Raw genomic sequence first — 13,253 nt, 5'->3', positions numbered from 1 at the left:
CAATCACTGTGTACTTTTGCCACTTTCCACTTACATTATCTTTGAGTACGTCTGCCTCTATACGCTGATACCCGCTTTGTGTACTTGTACCTCTATACACTTACACCCATTGTGTGTACTGCTGCTGCTTGACATTGTCACACGTGTCTTCCAACTAATAAAAGATATTCTACCGTTTGTATATACGAAGGACGGCTCCTAGTTAATATTGTCCTTGTCCTCTACAAGCAGGGGAACTACAAGTGGCAGTCCTGCCGCCAAGGAGACATTGGGCAGTGTAAAGACACTGTGGGAGTGTAGTGTGTCTCGGACACCTTATACACCATGGTGTCAGTCAGTCAGTGACGGGGAAGTGTTAACGCGCAATAGAATATTACGTGAAGCGCAAGCAGCGGGTTTAACACTTAATGTGTGGCGTTGTCACTTAGTGCAGAGAGGAGGGTGGTGCTCCATGGCTGCAACCGAGTTCCCCACATGCATGTTCTGCACTCGGGGAGTTACCAGTGGGCATTCTGATGCAAGGTTGCCTGAAGAGCAAGCAGCAGCAGCATTGTTAACTCATGGTGTGAAGAGTAGAGTGACGTCCTAATGGCAGTAAAAGGCTTACACTAGTTCACAAGTGTTGGTGGGTATATAAGCTTCGGTTCCCTCTGTTATTTGGTGCGTTGAGAGGAGCAGCGTTTGGGCACAGCCGTAAGTTCAAGGGTGAAGAGACAAGTCGATTTCCTACCAAGACTAATAAGAGCAGCCCGTCCTTCTTAGGTTCCCCATCGTCAAGAAACTGCCGTACTAAAGTGCCCTTACCTTAACCTACCAGAGGACCCAACAGAAAACGGGACAGTATGTCAATTTGGCGAGCCGCTACAATTTTCTAATACGACAATTTTTGGACTTAGGAGGAGTATACGTCAAAATGCGACGTTCTATTAGGAGGCCGGGCTGTACAGAACACTAAGGACGCATATGTAAGTAAAGTGAGGCACATGCAGGAGTCCACGTGTGGACCTTTGTGGCACTTAATGCCTTGGCTACAACATTTTCTTGAGAACTCTGAGTAAATAGATTTCTTCTGGTAAAGTTAAATTTGTAGGCTGATGCAAGTTTGCTTGCTCCTGCTGTGCATGCCCCAGATGTGCTTGCACTAGCTGTGCTTGCACTAGCTGTGCTTGCCCCAGCTGTGCTTGCACTAGCTGTGCTTGCCCCAGCTGTGCTTGCACTAGCTGTGCTTGCCCCAGCTGTGCTTGCACTAGCTGTGCTTGCCCCAGCTGTGCTTGCACTAGCTGTGCTTGCCCCAGCTGTGCTTGCACTAGCTGTGCTTGCACTAGCTGTGCTTGCACTAGTTGTGCTTGCCCCAGCTGTGCTTGCACTAGCTGTGCTTGCCCCAGCTGTGCTTGCACTAGCTGTGCTTGCCCCAGCTGTGCTTGCACTAGCTGTGCTTGCACTAGCTGTGCTTGCACTAGCTGTGCTTGCCCCAGCTGTGCTTGCACTAGCTGTGCTTGCCCCAGCTGTGCTTGCACTAGCTGTGCTTGCCCTAGCTGTGCTTGCACTAGCTGTGCTTGCCCCAGCTGTGCTTGCACTAGCTGTGCTTGCCCCAGCTGTGCTTGCACTAGCTGTGCTTGCACTAGCTGTGCTTGCACTAGCTATGCTTGCCCCAGCTGTGCTTGCACTAGCTGTGCTTGCCCCAGCTGTGCTTGCACTAGCTGTGCTTGCACTAGCTATGCTTGCCCCAGCTGTGCTTGCACTAGCTGTGCTTGCCCCAGCTGTGTTTGCCCAAGCTGTGCTTGCACTAGCTGTGCTTGCCCCAGCTGTGCTTGCACTAGCTGTGTTTGCACTAGCTGTGCTTGCCCCAGCTGTGCTTGCACTAGCCGTGCATGCCCCAGCTGTGCTTGCACTAGCCGTGCTTGCCCCAGCTGTGCTTGCACTAGCTGTGCTTGCCCCAGCTGTGCTTGTACTAGCTGTGCTTGCCCTAGCAGTGCTTGCACCAGCTGTGCTTGCCCCAGCTGTGCTTGCACCAGCTGTGCTTGCACTAGCTGCGCTTGCCCCAGCTCTGCTTGCACTAGCTGTGCTTGCCACAGCTGTGCTTGCACTAGCTGTGCTTGCCCCAGCTGTGCTTGCACTAGCCGTGCTTGCCCCAGCTGTGCTTGCACTAGCTGTGCTTGTACTAGCTGTGCTTGCACCAGCTGTGCTTGCACCAGCTGTGCTTGCACTAGCTGCGCTTGCCCCAGCTCTGCTTGCACTAGCTGTGCTTGCCACAGCTGTGCTTGCACTAGCTGTGCTTGCCCCAGCTGTGCTTGCACTAGCTGTGCTTGCCCCAGCTGTGCTTGCACTAGCTGTGCTTGCCCCAGCTGTGCTTGCACTAGCTGTGCTTGCCCCAGCTGTGCTTGCACTAGCTGTGCTTGCCCCAGCTGTGCTTGCACTAGCTGTGCTTGCCCCAGCTGTGCTTGCACCAGCTGTGCTTGCACTAGCTGTGCTTGCCCCAGCTGTGCTTGCACTAGCTGTGCTTGCCCCAGCTGTGCTTGCCCCAGCTGTGCTTGCACTAGCTGTGCTTGCCCCAGCTGTGCTTGCACTAGCTGTGCTTGCCCCAGCTGTGCTTGCACTAGCTGTGCTTGCCCCAGCTGTGCTTGCACTAGCTGTGCTTGCCCCAGCTGTGCTTGCACTAGCTGTGCTTGCCCCAGCTGTGCTTGCACTAGCTGTGCTTGCCCCAGCTGTGCTTGCACTAGCTGTGCTTGCCCCAGCTGTGCTTGCACTAGCTGTGCTTGCACTAGCTGTGCTTGCCCCAGCTGTGCTTGCACTAGCTGTGCTTGCCCCAGCTGTGCTTGCCCCAGCTGTGCTTGCACTAGCTGTGCTTGCCCCAGCTGTGCTTGCACTAGCTGTGCTTGCCCCAGCTGTGCTTGCACTAGCTGTGCTTGCCCCAGCTGTGCTTGCACTAGCTGTGCTTGCCCTAGCTGTGCTTGCACTAGCTGTGCTTGCCCCAGCTATGCTTGCACTAGCTGTGCTTGCCCTAGCTGTGCTTGCACTAGCTGTGCTTGCCCCAGCTGTGCTTGCACTAGCTGTGCTTGCACTAGCTGTGCTTGCACTAGCTGTGCTTGCCCCAGCTGTGCTTGCACTAGCTGTGCTTGCACTAGCTGTGCTTGCCCCAGCTGTGTTTGCCCAAGCTGTGCTTGCACTAGCTGTGCTTGCCCTAGATGTGTTTGCACTAGCTGTGCTTGCCCCAGCTGTGCTTGCACTAGCCGTGCATGCCCCAGCTGTGCTTGCACTAGCTGTGCTTGCACTAGCTGTGCTTGCACTAGCTGTGCTTGCCCCAGATGTGCTTGCACTAGCCGTGCTTGCCCCAGCTGTGCTTGCACTAGCTGTGCTTGCACTAGCTGTGCTTGTACTAGCTGTGCTTGCCCTAGCTGTGCTTGCACCAGCTGTGCTTGCACCAGCTGTGCTTGCACCAGCTGTGCTTGCACTAGCTATGCTTGCCCCAGCTCTGCTTGCACTAGCTGTGCTTGCCACAGCTGTGCTTGCACTAGCTGTGCTTGCCACAGCTGTGCTTGCACTAGCTGTGCTTGCCACAGCTGTGCTTGCACTTGCTGTGCTTGCCCCAGCTGTGCTTGCACTAGCTGTGCTTGCACCAGCTGTGCTTGCACCAGCTGTGCTTGCACTAGCTGTGCTTGCAACAGCTGTGCTTGCACTAGCTGTGCTTGCACCAGCTGTGCTTGCGGGAAGTGTCAGCACTTAAAGTTTCAATGACAGTGCTTAAGTAACTTGAATTAATGTGTTCACTCAAGATCAGTGACAGCAACTCTGGTGCTTGATGAGGTAAGATATGTGGCTCTGAGTGAGGCTTACACGCTCCCTCACGAGTGAAACATGTGGAGTTTACACTTGCGGTCCCTGCATCCAGTGTTGTGTTTACACTTGCGGTCCCTGCATCCAGTGTTGTGTTTACACTTGCGGCCCCTGCATCCAGTGTTGTGTTTACACTTGCGGTCCCTGCATCCATGTTGTGTTTACACTTGCGGTCCCTGCATCCAGTGTTGTGTTTACACTTGCGGTCCCTTCATCCAGTGGTGTGTTTACACTTGCGGTCCCTTCATCCAGTGTTGTGTTTACACTTGTGGTCCCTGCATCCAGTGTTGTGTTTACACTTGCGGTCCCTTCATCCAGTGTTGTGTTTACACTTGCGGTCCCTTCATCCAGTGTTGTGTTTATACTTGCGGTCCCTTCATCCAGTGTTGTGTTTACACTTGCGGTCCCTGCATCCAGTGTTGTGTTTACACTTGCGGTCCCTTCATCCAGTGTTGTGTTTACACTTGCGGTCCCTTCATCCAGTGTTGTGTTTACACTTGCGGTCCCTGCATCTAGTGTTGTGTTTGCACTGGCGGTCCCTTCATCCAGTGTTGTGTTTACACTAGCCAGGCGGGGCGCCTTCAACAGTGTTGCCTCATCTCTCGCCATATATTTCCATGCATTTTCTTTTCATGAAATGTTGTGTTATTTTAGAACTGTGTTGAAGTTAAACATTATCTGCTTTATTGTTACTTACCTTATTGAGAGGTAATCACTGTGGGGAGTGAACTGTTGCGCCGGAGAGGCTAATATTGTTATATGTTGAGGGCGGGGCTTTGTTAAGTGTTCTGAGGTATCTGGTGGCTTTGTTAAGTGTTCTGAAGTATCTGGTGACTTTGTTAAGTGTTCTGAAGTTTCTGGTGGCTTTGTTAAGTGTTCTGAAGTATCTGGTGGCTTTGTTAAGTGTTCTGAAGTATCTGGTGGCTTTGTTAAGTGTTCTGAAGTATCTGGTGGCTTTGTTAAGTGTTCTGAAGTATCTGGTGGCTTTGTTAAGTGTTCTGAAGTGTCTGGTGGCGATGTTAAGTGCTCTGAAGTATCTGGTTGCGTTGTTAAGTGCTCTGAAGTATCTGGTGGCGTTGTTAAGTGCTCTGAAGTGTCTGGTGGCGTTGTTAAGTGCTCTGAAGTATCTGGTGGCGTTGTTAAGTGCTCTGAAGTATCTGGTGGCGTTGTTAAGTGCTCTGAAGTATCTGGTGGCTTTGTTAAGTGTTCTGAAGTATCTGGTGGCTTTGTTAAGTGTTCTGAAGTATCTGGTGGCTTTGTTAAGTGTTCTGAAGTATCTGGTGGCTTTGTTCAGTGCTCTGAAGTATTTGGTCGCGTGTCAAAGCACAGGACAAAATGGCAAAGTGTACAGGACAAAATGGCCAAGTGTTTAGGACAAAATAGCGAAGTGTACAGGAAAAAATAGCCACAGACAGGAGTGTGTAGCTGTTTCCCCCTATTGTGCCACTACTGTTACTAAGATGTGTAGTGAGGTGTAGTGAGGAGCTCCTTCCAACTCCTCCTGCTCCTCCTCAGGTAACTGGTGGAGTAGAAGCACCACAGACAGTTCACAGTAAGTATGAGATCGTGCGCAGTGAGCGTGGGAGTCACAGTACCTCACCGTAGACAGTGGAGGCTCCTGATTCTCGATCCAGTGTGGGTGTTGGTAGCCGGGAGTGTTGTGTCGTGAGGAGGTCTGGGACCATGACACAGGTGTGTGTATGGTCTGGGACCATGACACAGGTGTGTGTATGGTCTGGGACCATGACACAGGTGTGTATGGTCTGGGACCATGACACAGGTGTGTGTATGGTCTGGGACCATGACACAGGTGTGTGTATGGTCTGGGGACCATGACTCAAGTGTGTGTATGGTCTGGGACCATGACACAAATGTGTGTATGGGCTGGGAACATGACACAAGTTTTTTTTTTATTATTATTATTTTCTACCACAGACGTGGCCACACATTTACAATGCTAATCAGCATATATACATTTTCTTCTGTCCTCCATGGACAGGGTTAGAGAAGTGTTGAACATATAGTTCAAGGGTTTATTGAACACTCAACCACAGAAGGTGATTCGGTGCTTTTAAAATGCTAAGCTAATCTTCATACGTAAATACATAGATACACAGATTTAAGTAAGCCCTACATAAAGTGTTTGATGTGTCTTTTACATAGTGTCATTAATGTACATTCACAAAGGTGAAATGTAATTCTGATCAGCTTCCATATATACTTTATACTCATACATATACATACACACACACACATATACATACATATATACACACACACATGCATTCACATACATTTGTCTCATTTACTCTGACAGGGTGAGATAGCTGATAAAGAAACTAGTGTGCAATTAAGCACTTAATCACTGAAGGTGATGAAGGTGCTTTTACAAGCTCAGGTTATATAGCTACATCATATATATACATTGTATTATTGATACATTACATGGTCAATCTTGGATACAAGTCCAATATATCATCAAGTGTTCCAGTACTCATATAGTAATTACAGAGTTCAGCATACCTTAGCCCAGGAGGGCGAAAGTCAGTCAATATGGGACATTCTACAATATAATGTTCAAGAGAGTGCATGTTTTCTCTTTCACGAAGTTGACACATTGTGTACTCGACATTTGGGTTTTGAGAAAGCTGCCAGATACGTCTATATCCCAGGCGTATTCTGGCCACTATAACATCACATTGCCGGGTTCTTGTTCTATTAGTCCCATATGTGAATGTCTCCTCACGATATCTATCATAATATTTAATGCTACAACTTTCAGGTCTTTGGGAATTTGTTAGGTCGGTGAGATTTTCATTAGATATTTGTTTAAGTATTCTCTTTGTTACTGCTAATGAAACACCCATATCAATTTCTACCACTGGTTTTCTGCAGGCTGACTTAGCAAGAATATCAACAGTGTCATGCCTTGAGATGCCAACATGTGATGGTATCCATAGGAATTTAATCTCAAATCTGTTTTCTTTGGCAGCTAAAACATTCATTCGAATATCACTGACTATTTTCTGGGTGTCACTACTATGTGCATTCAGTGCCAGGAGTGCACTCTGCGAGTCACAGTATATAAGTCCACTGCCTTTATCTTTTAAAAATTCAGTGGCAAGGTATATGCCTGCAAGTTCGGTTTGAGTTGTACTTGCCCAGTCATTGACGCGCTTCATTGCTGTATGTACGAGAGAAGATTGTTCAAATATGGTACATGCACATCCGGTACATCGTCCACCTTCTACAGAGCCGTCGGTATAGCACTGATAAACATCGTTACCCATACTATGAGTACTTTCAGTGATGCTTTTCAGTGTTAACTGTTTTAATAATGTAGTGTGCACACTATCTTTCTTGGGCGCATTTACAAAATCAACTGATAGATCCCAGTTATCCCATGGAGTAATTGGCTGATTAATCATTAGTTGAGTTGGGTACATATTTAATATTTTGATGGAGTTGGCTACCTTGTAGAACCAATATACATAATCAGATTTCGTTCTTCTTCTATAGACCTCAGGTGAGTGCAGCATATTAGAAAGTTTAGCTTGAAACTTCATGTGTTGTCTAGATCTACTCAATGCCTTCACGCCGAAAACTGCTAATAGACAAATTCTCTCACTTATGGTAGGTAATTTTAACTCTGCTCTCATATTAACTATTCTCGTGGACTTTGGAGCCCCAAGGATGAGACGCATAGCTTCATTTTGCAAGGTTTCAAGAGATTTCAGCTCTTTGTCAGTATACAGTGTGAGATGTAGAGCATTGTAGTCAATCACAGAGCGTATAAATGATACATAAAACATTCTAGCAACATTCTAGCAAGTCTCACGTTAAGTCCATGATTGACACCAACAAGGACCCGCAAGGGCTTTAATCTCTCGCAAAGTCTCCTCTTGAGAGAAGAAAGGTACCCATGGTCGTTAATGGGGACACCAAGGTATCTGTAAGACTCGCAGTTCTCAAGTGCTCGCCCATCTATATGATAATTGGCTGGTGGAATACCACATGGAATGAGGGCACGAGTTTTCTGTACAGAGATAAGGAGGCCACATTCCTCAGCTCTAGTAGCAAAAGCGTCGAGCAGAACTTGCATTCTAGGCTCGGTGGCAGCCTGTAAACATATATCATCAGCATAACAAATGACAGTGTCTTCACTATTAGTTGGAAGATCTTTAATAAGTTTATGCATCAGAACGTTGAACAACAAGGGGCTGAGGACCCCTCCTTGTGGAGTTCCCAGTTCAAAGTGTTTGCTCTCTGTGCTTTTAACACCATTAAACAAAACATATGCTGTTCGATTAGACAAATAGCCCTTTATCCATTTCAGTAATTTTCCTGGTATTCCCAGCTCGGCAAGCTGTTGCAGTATGATTTCTCTGTTTGCTGCCTGATATCAGACATATTGAGTGTGTTCTTGCCACTGTTACCACAATTCAACAAAAACCACTGACGTGTTACTGGACACCGGAAACACCAGTTGGCGACCTTGTGGTTAGTAGTAGAGCCCTGTGCCGGGGCGGGCACACAAGCTGTAGAGAGTACGAGCTGTGTTCCCACTCATTCTCGATCAGAGGCCGGTTGGGATTGACTGGGATACTCTCCTGGCGTACAGTGGCGCCGCGAGGATTAGAGTGAAGATCCGCAGGGCTACGGTGAGTGACCTTGAGTATACTGTTACTTGCCCCCTCTCTTAATGAGGTGAACCCCGACATTGGCGACCTTGCCAGGATTAAGTACTTATACTCTTGCTCACCGATAAACCCCGACAATATATATATATATATATATATATATATATATATATATATATAATATATATATATATACATATATATATATACATATATATATTAGTATATTTTGGTAGCAGTCTTTCCTGTAGACATATATTATTAAATATGACCGAAAAAGTAAGATTAATAATTCTAACACGAATTTTCTCAATCTTTCGTACATTACGCTTCACTGTTGGAGGTAAATCAAAAATCAATTCTCCAAAATTCATTTTTATTTCTAGTCTGACGCGACACGGGCGCGTTTCGTAAAACTTATTACATTTTCAAAGACTTTAGTTCACAAATACACAACTGAATAGAACTTACGTATCTCCGATTTTATATCTACATTTGAGTGAGGTGGAAGGGGTGATGTGGCATTAACACAAGACAGAACAAAATGTGGTATTAATAGGGTATTAATTTCATCAACACAAGACAGAACAAGGGTATTAATAGGGTATTAATTTCATCAACACAAGACAGAACATGAAACAATGGATATTGAATAGAAGTGTTTGTAGAAAGCCTATTGGTCCATATTTCTTGATGCTTCTATATTGGAGCGGAGTCTTGAGGTGGGTAGAATATAGTTGTGCAATAATTGGCTGTTGATTGCTGGTGTTGACTTCTTGATGTGTAGTGCCTCGCAAACGTCAAGCCGCCTGCTATCGCTGTATCTATCGATGATTTCCGTGTTGTTTACTAGGATTTCTCTGGCGATGGTTTGGTTGTGGGAAGAGATTATATGTTCCTTAATGGAGCCCTGTTGCTTATGCATCGTTAAACGCCTCCAACAGTGAAGCGTAATGTACGAAAGATTGAGAAAATTCGTGTTAGTATTATTAATCTTACTTTTTCGGTCATATTTAATAACATATATATCTATATATATATATATATATATATATATATATATATATATATATATATATATATATATATATATATATATATATATATATATATATATATGTCGTACCTAATAGCCAGAACGCACTTCTCAGCCTACTATTCAAGGCCCGATTTGCCTAATAAGCCAAGTTTTCATGAATTAATGTTTTTTCGTCTACCTAACCTACCTAACCTAACCTAACCTAGCTTTTTTTGGCTACCTAACCTAACCTTACCTATAAATATAGGTTAGGTTAGGTTAGGTAGGGTTGGTTAGGTTCGGTCATATATCTACGTTAATTTTAACTCCAATAAATAAAAATTGACCTCATACATAGAGAAAAGGGTTGCTTTATCATTTCATAAGAAAAAAATTATAGTAAATATATTAATTCAGGAAAACTTGGCTTATTAGGCAAATCGGGCCTTGAATAGTAGGCTGAGAAGTGAGTTCTGGCTACTAGGTACGACATATATATATATATATATATATATATATATATATATATATATATATATAGATATATATATATATATATATATATATATATATATGCGAACAAGCCTGAATGGTCCCCAGGACAATATGCAACTGAAAACTCACACCCCAGAAGTGACTCGAACCCATACTCCCAGAAGCAACGCAACTGGTATGTACAAGACGCCTTAATCCACTTGACCATCACGACCGGACATAATGAGGTGATAGCCGAGGCTATTTGAACCACCCCACCGCCGGCACTCGGATAGTAATCTTGGGCATAGCATTTTACCAAATCACCTCATTCTTTGGGGCACACGTGAGGAACACAAATGTGAACAAGCCTGAATGGTCCCCAGGACAATATGCAACTGAAAACTCACACCCCAGAAGTGACTCGAACCCATACTCCCAGAAGCAACGCAACTGGTATGTACAAGACGCCTTAATCCACTTGACCATCACGACCGGACATAATGAGGTGATAGCCGAGGCTATTTGAACCACCCCACCGCCGGCACTCGGATAGTAATCTTGGGCATAGCATTTTACCAAATCACCTCATTCTTTGGGGCACACGTGAGGAACACAAATGCGAACAAGCCTGAATGGTCCCCAGGACAATATGCAACTGAAAACTCACACCCCAGAAGTGACTCGAACCCATACTCCCAGAAGCAACTGAGTTTTCAGTTGCATATTGTCCTGGGGACCATTCAGGCTTGTTCGCATTTGTGTTCCTCACGTGTGCCCCAAAGAATGAGGTGATTTGGTAAAATGCTATGCCCATGATTACTATCCGAGTGCCGGCGGTGGGGTGGTTCAAATAGCCTCGGCTATCACCTCATTATGTCCGGTCGTGATGGTCAAGTGGATTAAGGCGTCTTGTACATACCAGTTGCGTTGCTTCTGGGAGTATGGGTTCGAGTCACTTCTGGGGTGTGAGTTTTCAGTTATATATATATATATATATATATATATATATATATATATATATATATATATATATATATATGTCGTACCTAGTAGCCAGAACGCACTTTTTGGCCTACTATGCAAGGACCGATTTGCCTAATAAGCCAAGTTTTCATGAATTAATTGTTTTTAGACTTCCTAACCTAACCTAACCTAACTTTTTTGGCTACCTAACCTAACCTATAGAGATAGGTTAGGTTAGGTTAGGTAGGGTTGGTTAGGTTAGGTAGGGTTGGTTAGGTTCGGTCATATATCATCGATATATGCCCCGATAATTTCGGGGCTTAGCGTCACTGCGGCCCAGTCCTCGACCAGGCCTCTTTTTTTTTGTTACACCCCCCCCCCCCCCTAGGAAGCAGCCCATAGCAGCTGTCTAACTCCCAGGTACCTATTTACTGCTAGGTAACAGGGGCATCAGGGTGAAAGAAACATTTTGCCATTTATTTTCGCCTTCACCAGGGATCGAACCTGGAACCTCAGGACTATGAATCCGAAGCGCTGTCTACCCAGGTGTTAGGCGCCCTGAAATAAATAAGTGCCTAATAGAATGAAATAAGGCGTCCTTGGGGCTGCTTGTCACACGAGGTTCCTCATTATAGCCTTGGTTTGCAAAAGGCAGCCTGAGAGCAGCAGTACACCAAGAACTTCAACAAAATCTTTTAGATCTGAGAGAAAGTGAAACCGACACCAGTAATTCCATCAATCATCATACTATCATGCAAGAGGAACCACACATCTATAGTTTATCCAATAAAATCAGCAGACTTCTAGATGTTACTCAGTTACAAGTATCTCTGGGAAGTCTCATTATCTGCTGATGTAGACCTGACCAAACGTAAACTGTGTAAAAAAAATTATTCGCTAACCCTCAGTCACTACGTGATGGCATGCCAAAAGATCTGCGAATTCACAGACAATTCTATAACAAATGTTCCAACGATGTGTAAATATTTAATTCAAAATGATCTGCTACCAGAAATCTTGGCCAATTATTCCCAGTTTGCTAACTGTAGGTAGTAACTGTAACCTATCCACCGCTGCCCACTGGATGGGGGACGGTGTGCAGGACAAACATGTAAATTGTGACACTAGCTCTTCACATGTCAGTTGCTTAACTTAAAAACTGTACTTGTGGTCGATCTCGAGCCCACTGATGATGTGCATTGAATTTTGTAACTAGCTCATCAAGATTGTAACTTGCTTAGCTAAATGAATTGTGGGGTTCCCTGAGCCCATTATGTGCCTTTGTAACCCTTTCCACTACCGACCATAAGATAGGTATAGGGTGCATAATACATGAACTGAACTATACTAAACACCTAGACTTTGTAGACTACCATCATTTCAATAGGAAGACATTAGGTCACAACTTACCAAGACATCCACTATACCGCGCCACAACAGATACCTTCTCGAAGCAATCTTTGCCATCGGGTTGGTCGGCGTACCCCATTATTTTACTGAAAAGATATTACGGGAGGTTTACGCACCGTCCCAGCTGACTCCACCACAACAATGTTGACAGTCAACACATGAAGTTCTCCGGGCCGCTCGGTTCGGCCCGTACGTATTTTATATATCAATTAAATGTTAACTATACAATATCTTGTCGAGCACTCAGTATAATTAAAAAACAGTTGGAATGTATACTTTATTTTGAACAGCTAAAGGCAAAGTAGCGATAAAAAGTGAATACTACAAATTATATATGACCTAAGAAATTATTGTGTTTCTTGTCCGAAGCACATATCAAAAGCCGGTGCACCCTTTTTCTGTGGTTGGGAGAAAACGCGCACAGAGTGGGGGACTTGTTTATTTTAATAATAATAATAACTAATATAATGATAATAAAAAATAAAAAAATAAAATGTTTATTTAGGTAAGGTACATACATACAAGAAATTTTTACAAAGATTGGTTGACTTATAGGTAGAGCTAGTACATACAATGCCTAAAGCCACTATTACGCAAAGCGTTTCGGGCATGAAAAACTTAAATGACAAGCTTAATACTAATTGAGCATAAAGAGTAGAATGAAAAGAAGAAATGAAAACATAGCTGAAAAAGCAGCACAAATACAATTATGTCGACAAACAGCACTCTTTAAAAAAAACAGACATTGGTTGACAATAGAAGGGTAAGGTAGGTTACAGGGAATTTATTAGGTATAGCTTCGTTTTTATCTTAAACTGGTTGAGAGAGGTACAGTCTTTAACATGGTTGGGAAGGTCATTCCACATTCTGGGCCCCTTGATTTGTAGATATTAAAGCTCTGGTTGATTACA

The 13,253-nt window shown here is 44.6% G+C and overlaps 1 protein-coding gene across 1 annotated transcript; it reads right to left on the bottom strand.

Annotated features, from left to right (window-relative positions):
• Positions 1-1,715: 1,715 nt before the first annotated feature.
• LOC138369001 (uncharacterized protein in mobD 3'region-like) lies at positions 1,716-12,421 on the bottom strand. The gene is made up of 3 exons (XM_069331776.1): positions 12,343-12,421; positions 3,483-3,700; positions 1,716-2,300 (listed from the first exon to the last, which is right to left on the bottom strand). The coding sequence occupies exons 1-3, from the start codon at positions 12,419-12,421 to the stop codon at positions 1,716-1,718; spliced, it is 882 nt and encodes a 293-aa protein (XP_069187877.1).
• Between the last annotated feature and the right edge of the window lie 832 nt (positions 12,422-13,253).

The sequence above is a fragment of the Procambarus clarkii genome, chromosome 3 (genome assembly GCF_040958095.1).
Source record: "Procambarus clarkii isolate CNS0578487 chromosome 3, FALCON_Pclarkii_2.0, whole genome shotgun sequence".
Classification (NCBI taxonomy): Eukaryota; Metazoa; Arthropoda; class Malacostraca; order Decapoda; family Cambaridae; genus Procambarus; species Procambarus clarkii.
The sequence above is the reverse complement of the archived record's forward strand: the minus strand, read 5'-3'. Positions and strand labels throughout refer to the sequence as shown.

Excerpts from the sequence above, each read along its gene's own strand:
- LOC138369001 (XM_069331776.1), bottom strand. The coding sequence starts at position 12,421 with ATGGGGTACGCCGACCAACCCGATGGCAAAGATTGCTTCGAGAAGGTA. Across the intron at positions 3,701-12,342 it reads GCGGTATAGTGGATGTCTTG|CACAGCTGGTGCAAGCACAG; the intron begins GTAAGTTGTGAC and ends ACTTCCCGCAAG. Across the intron at positions 2,301-3,482 it reads AGCTGTGGCAAGCACAGCTA|CTAGTGCAAGCACAGCTGGG; the intron begins GTGCAAGCAGAG and ends GGGCAAGCACAG.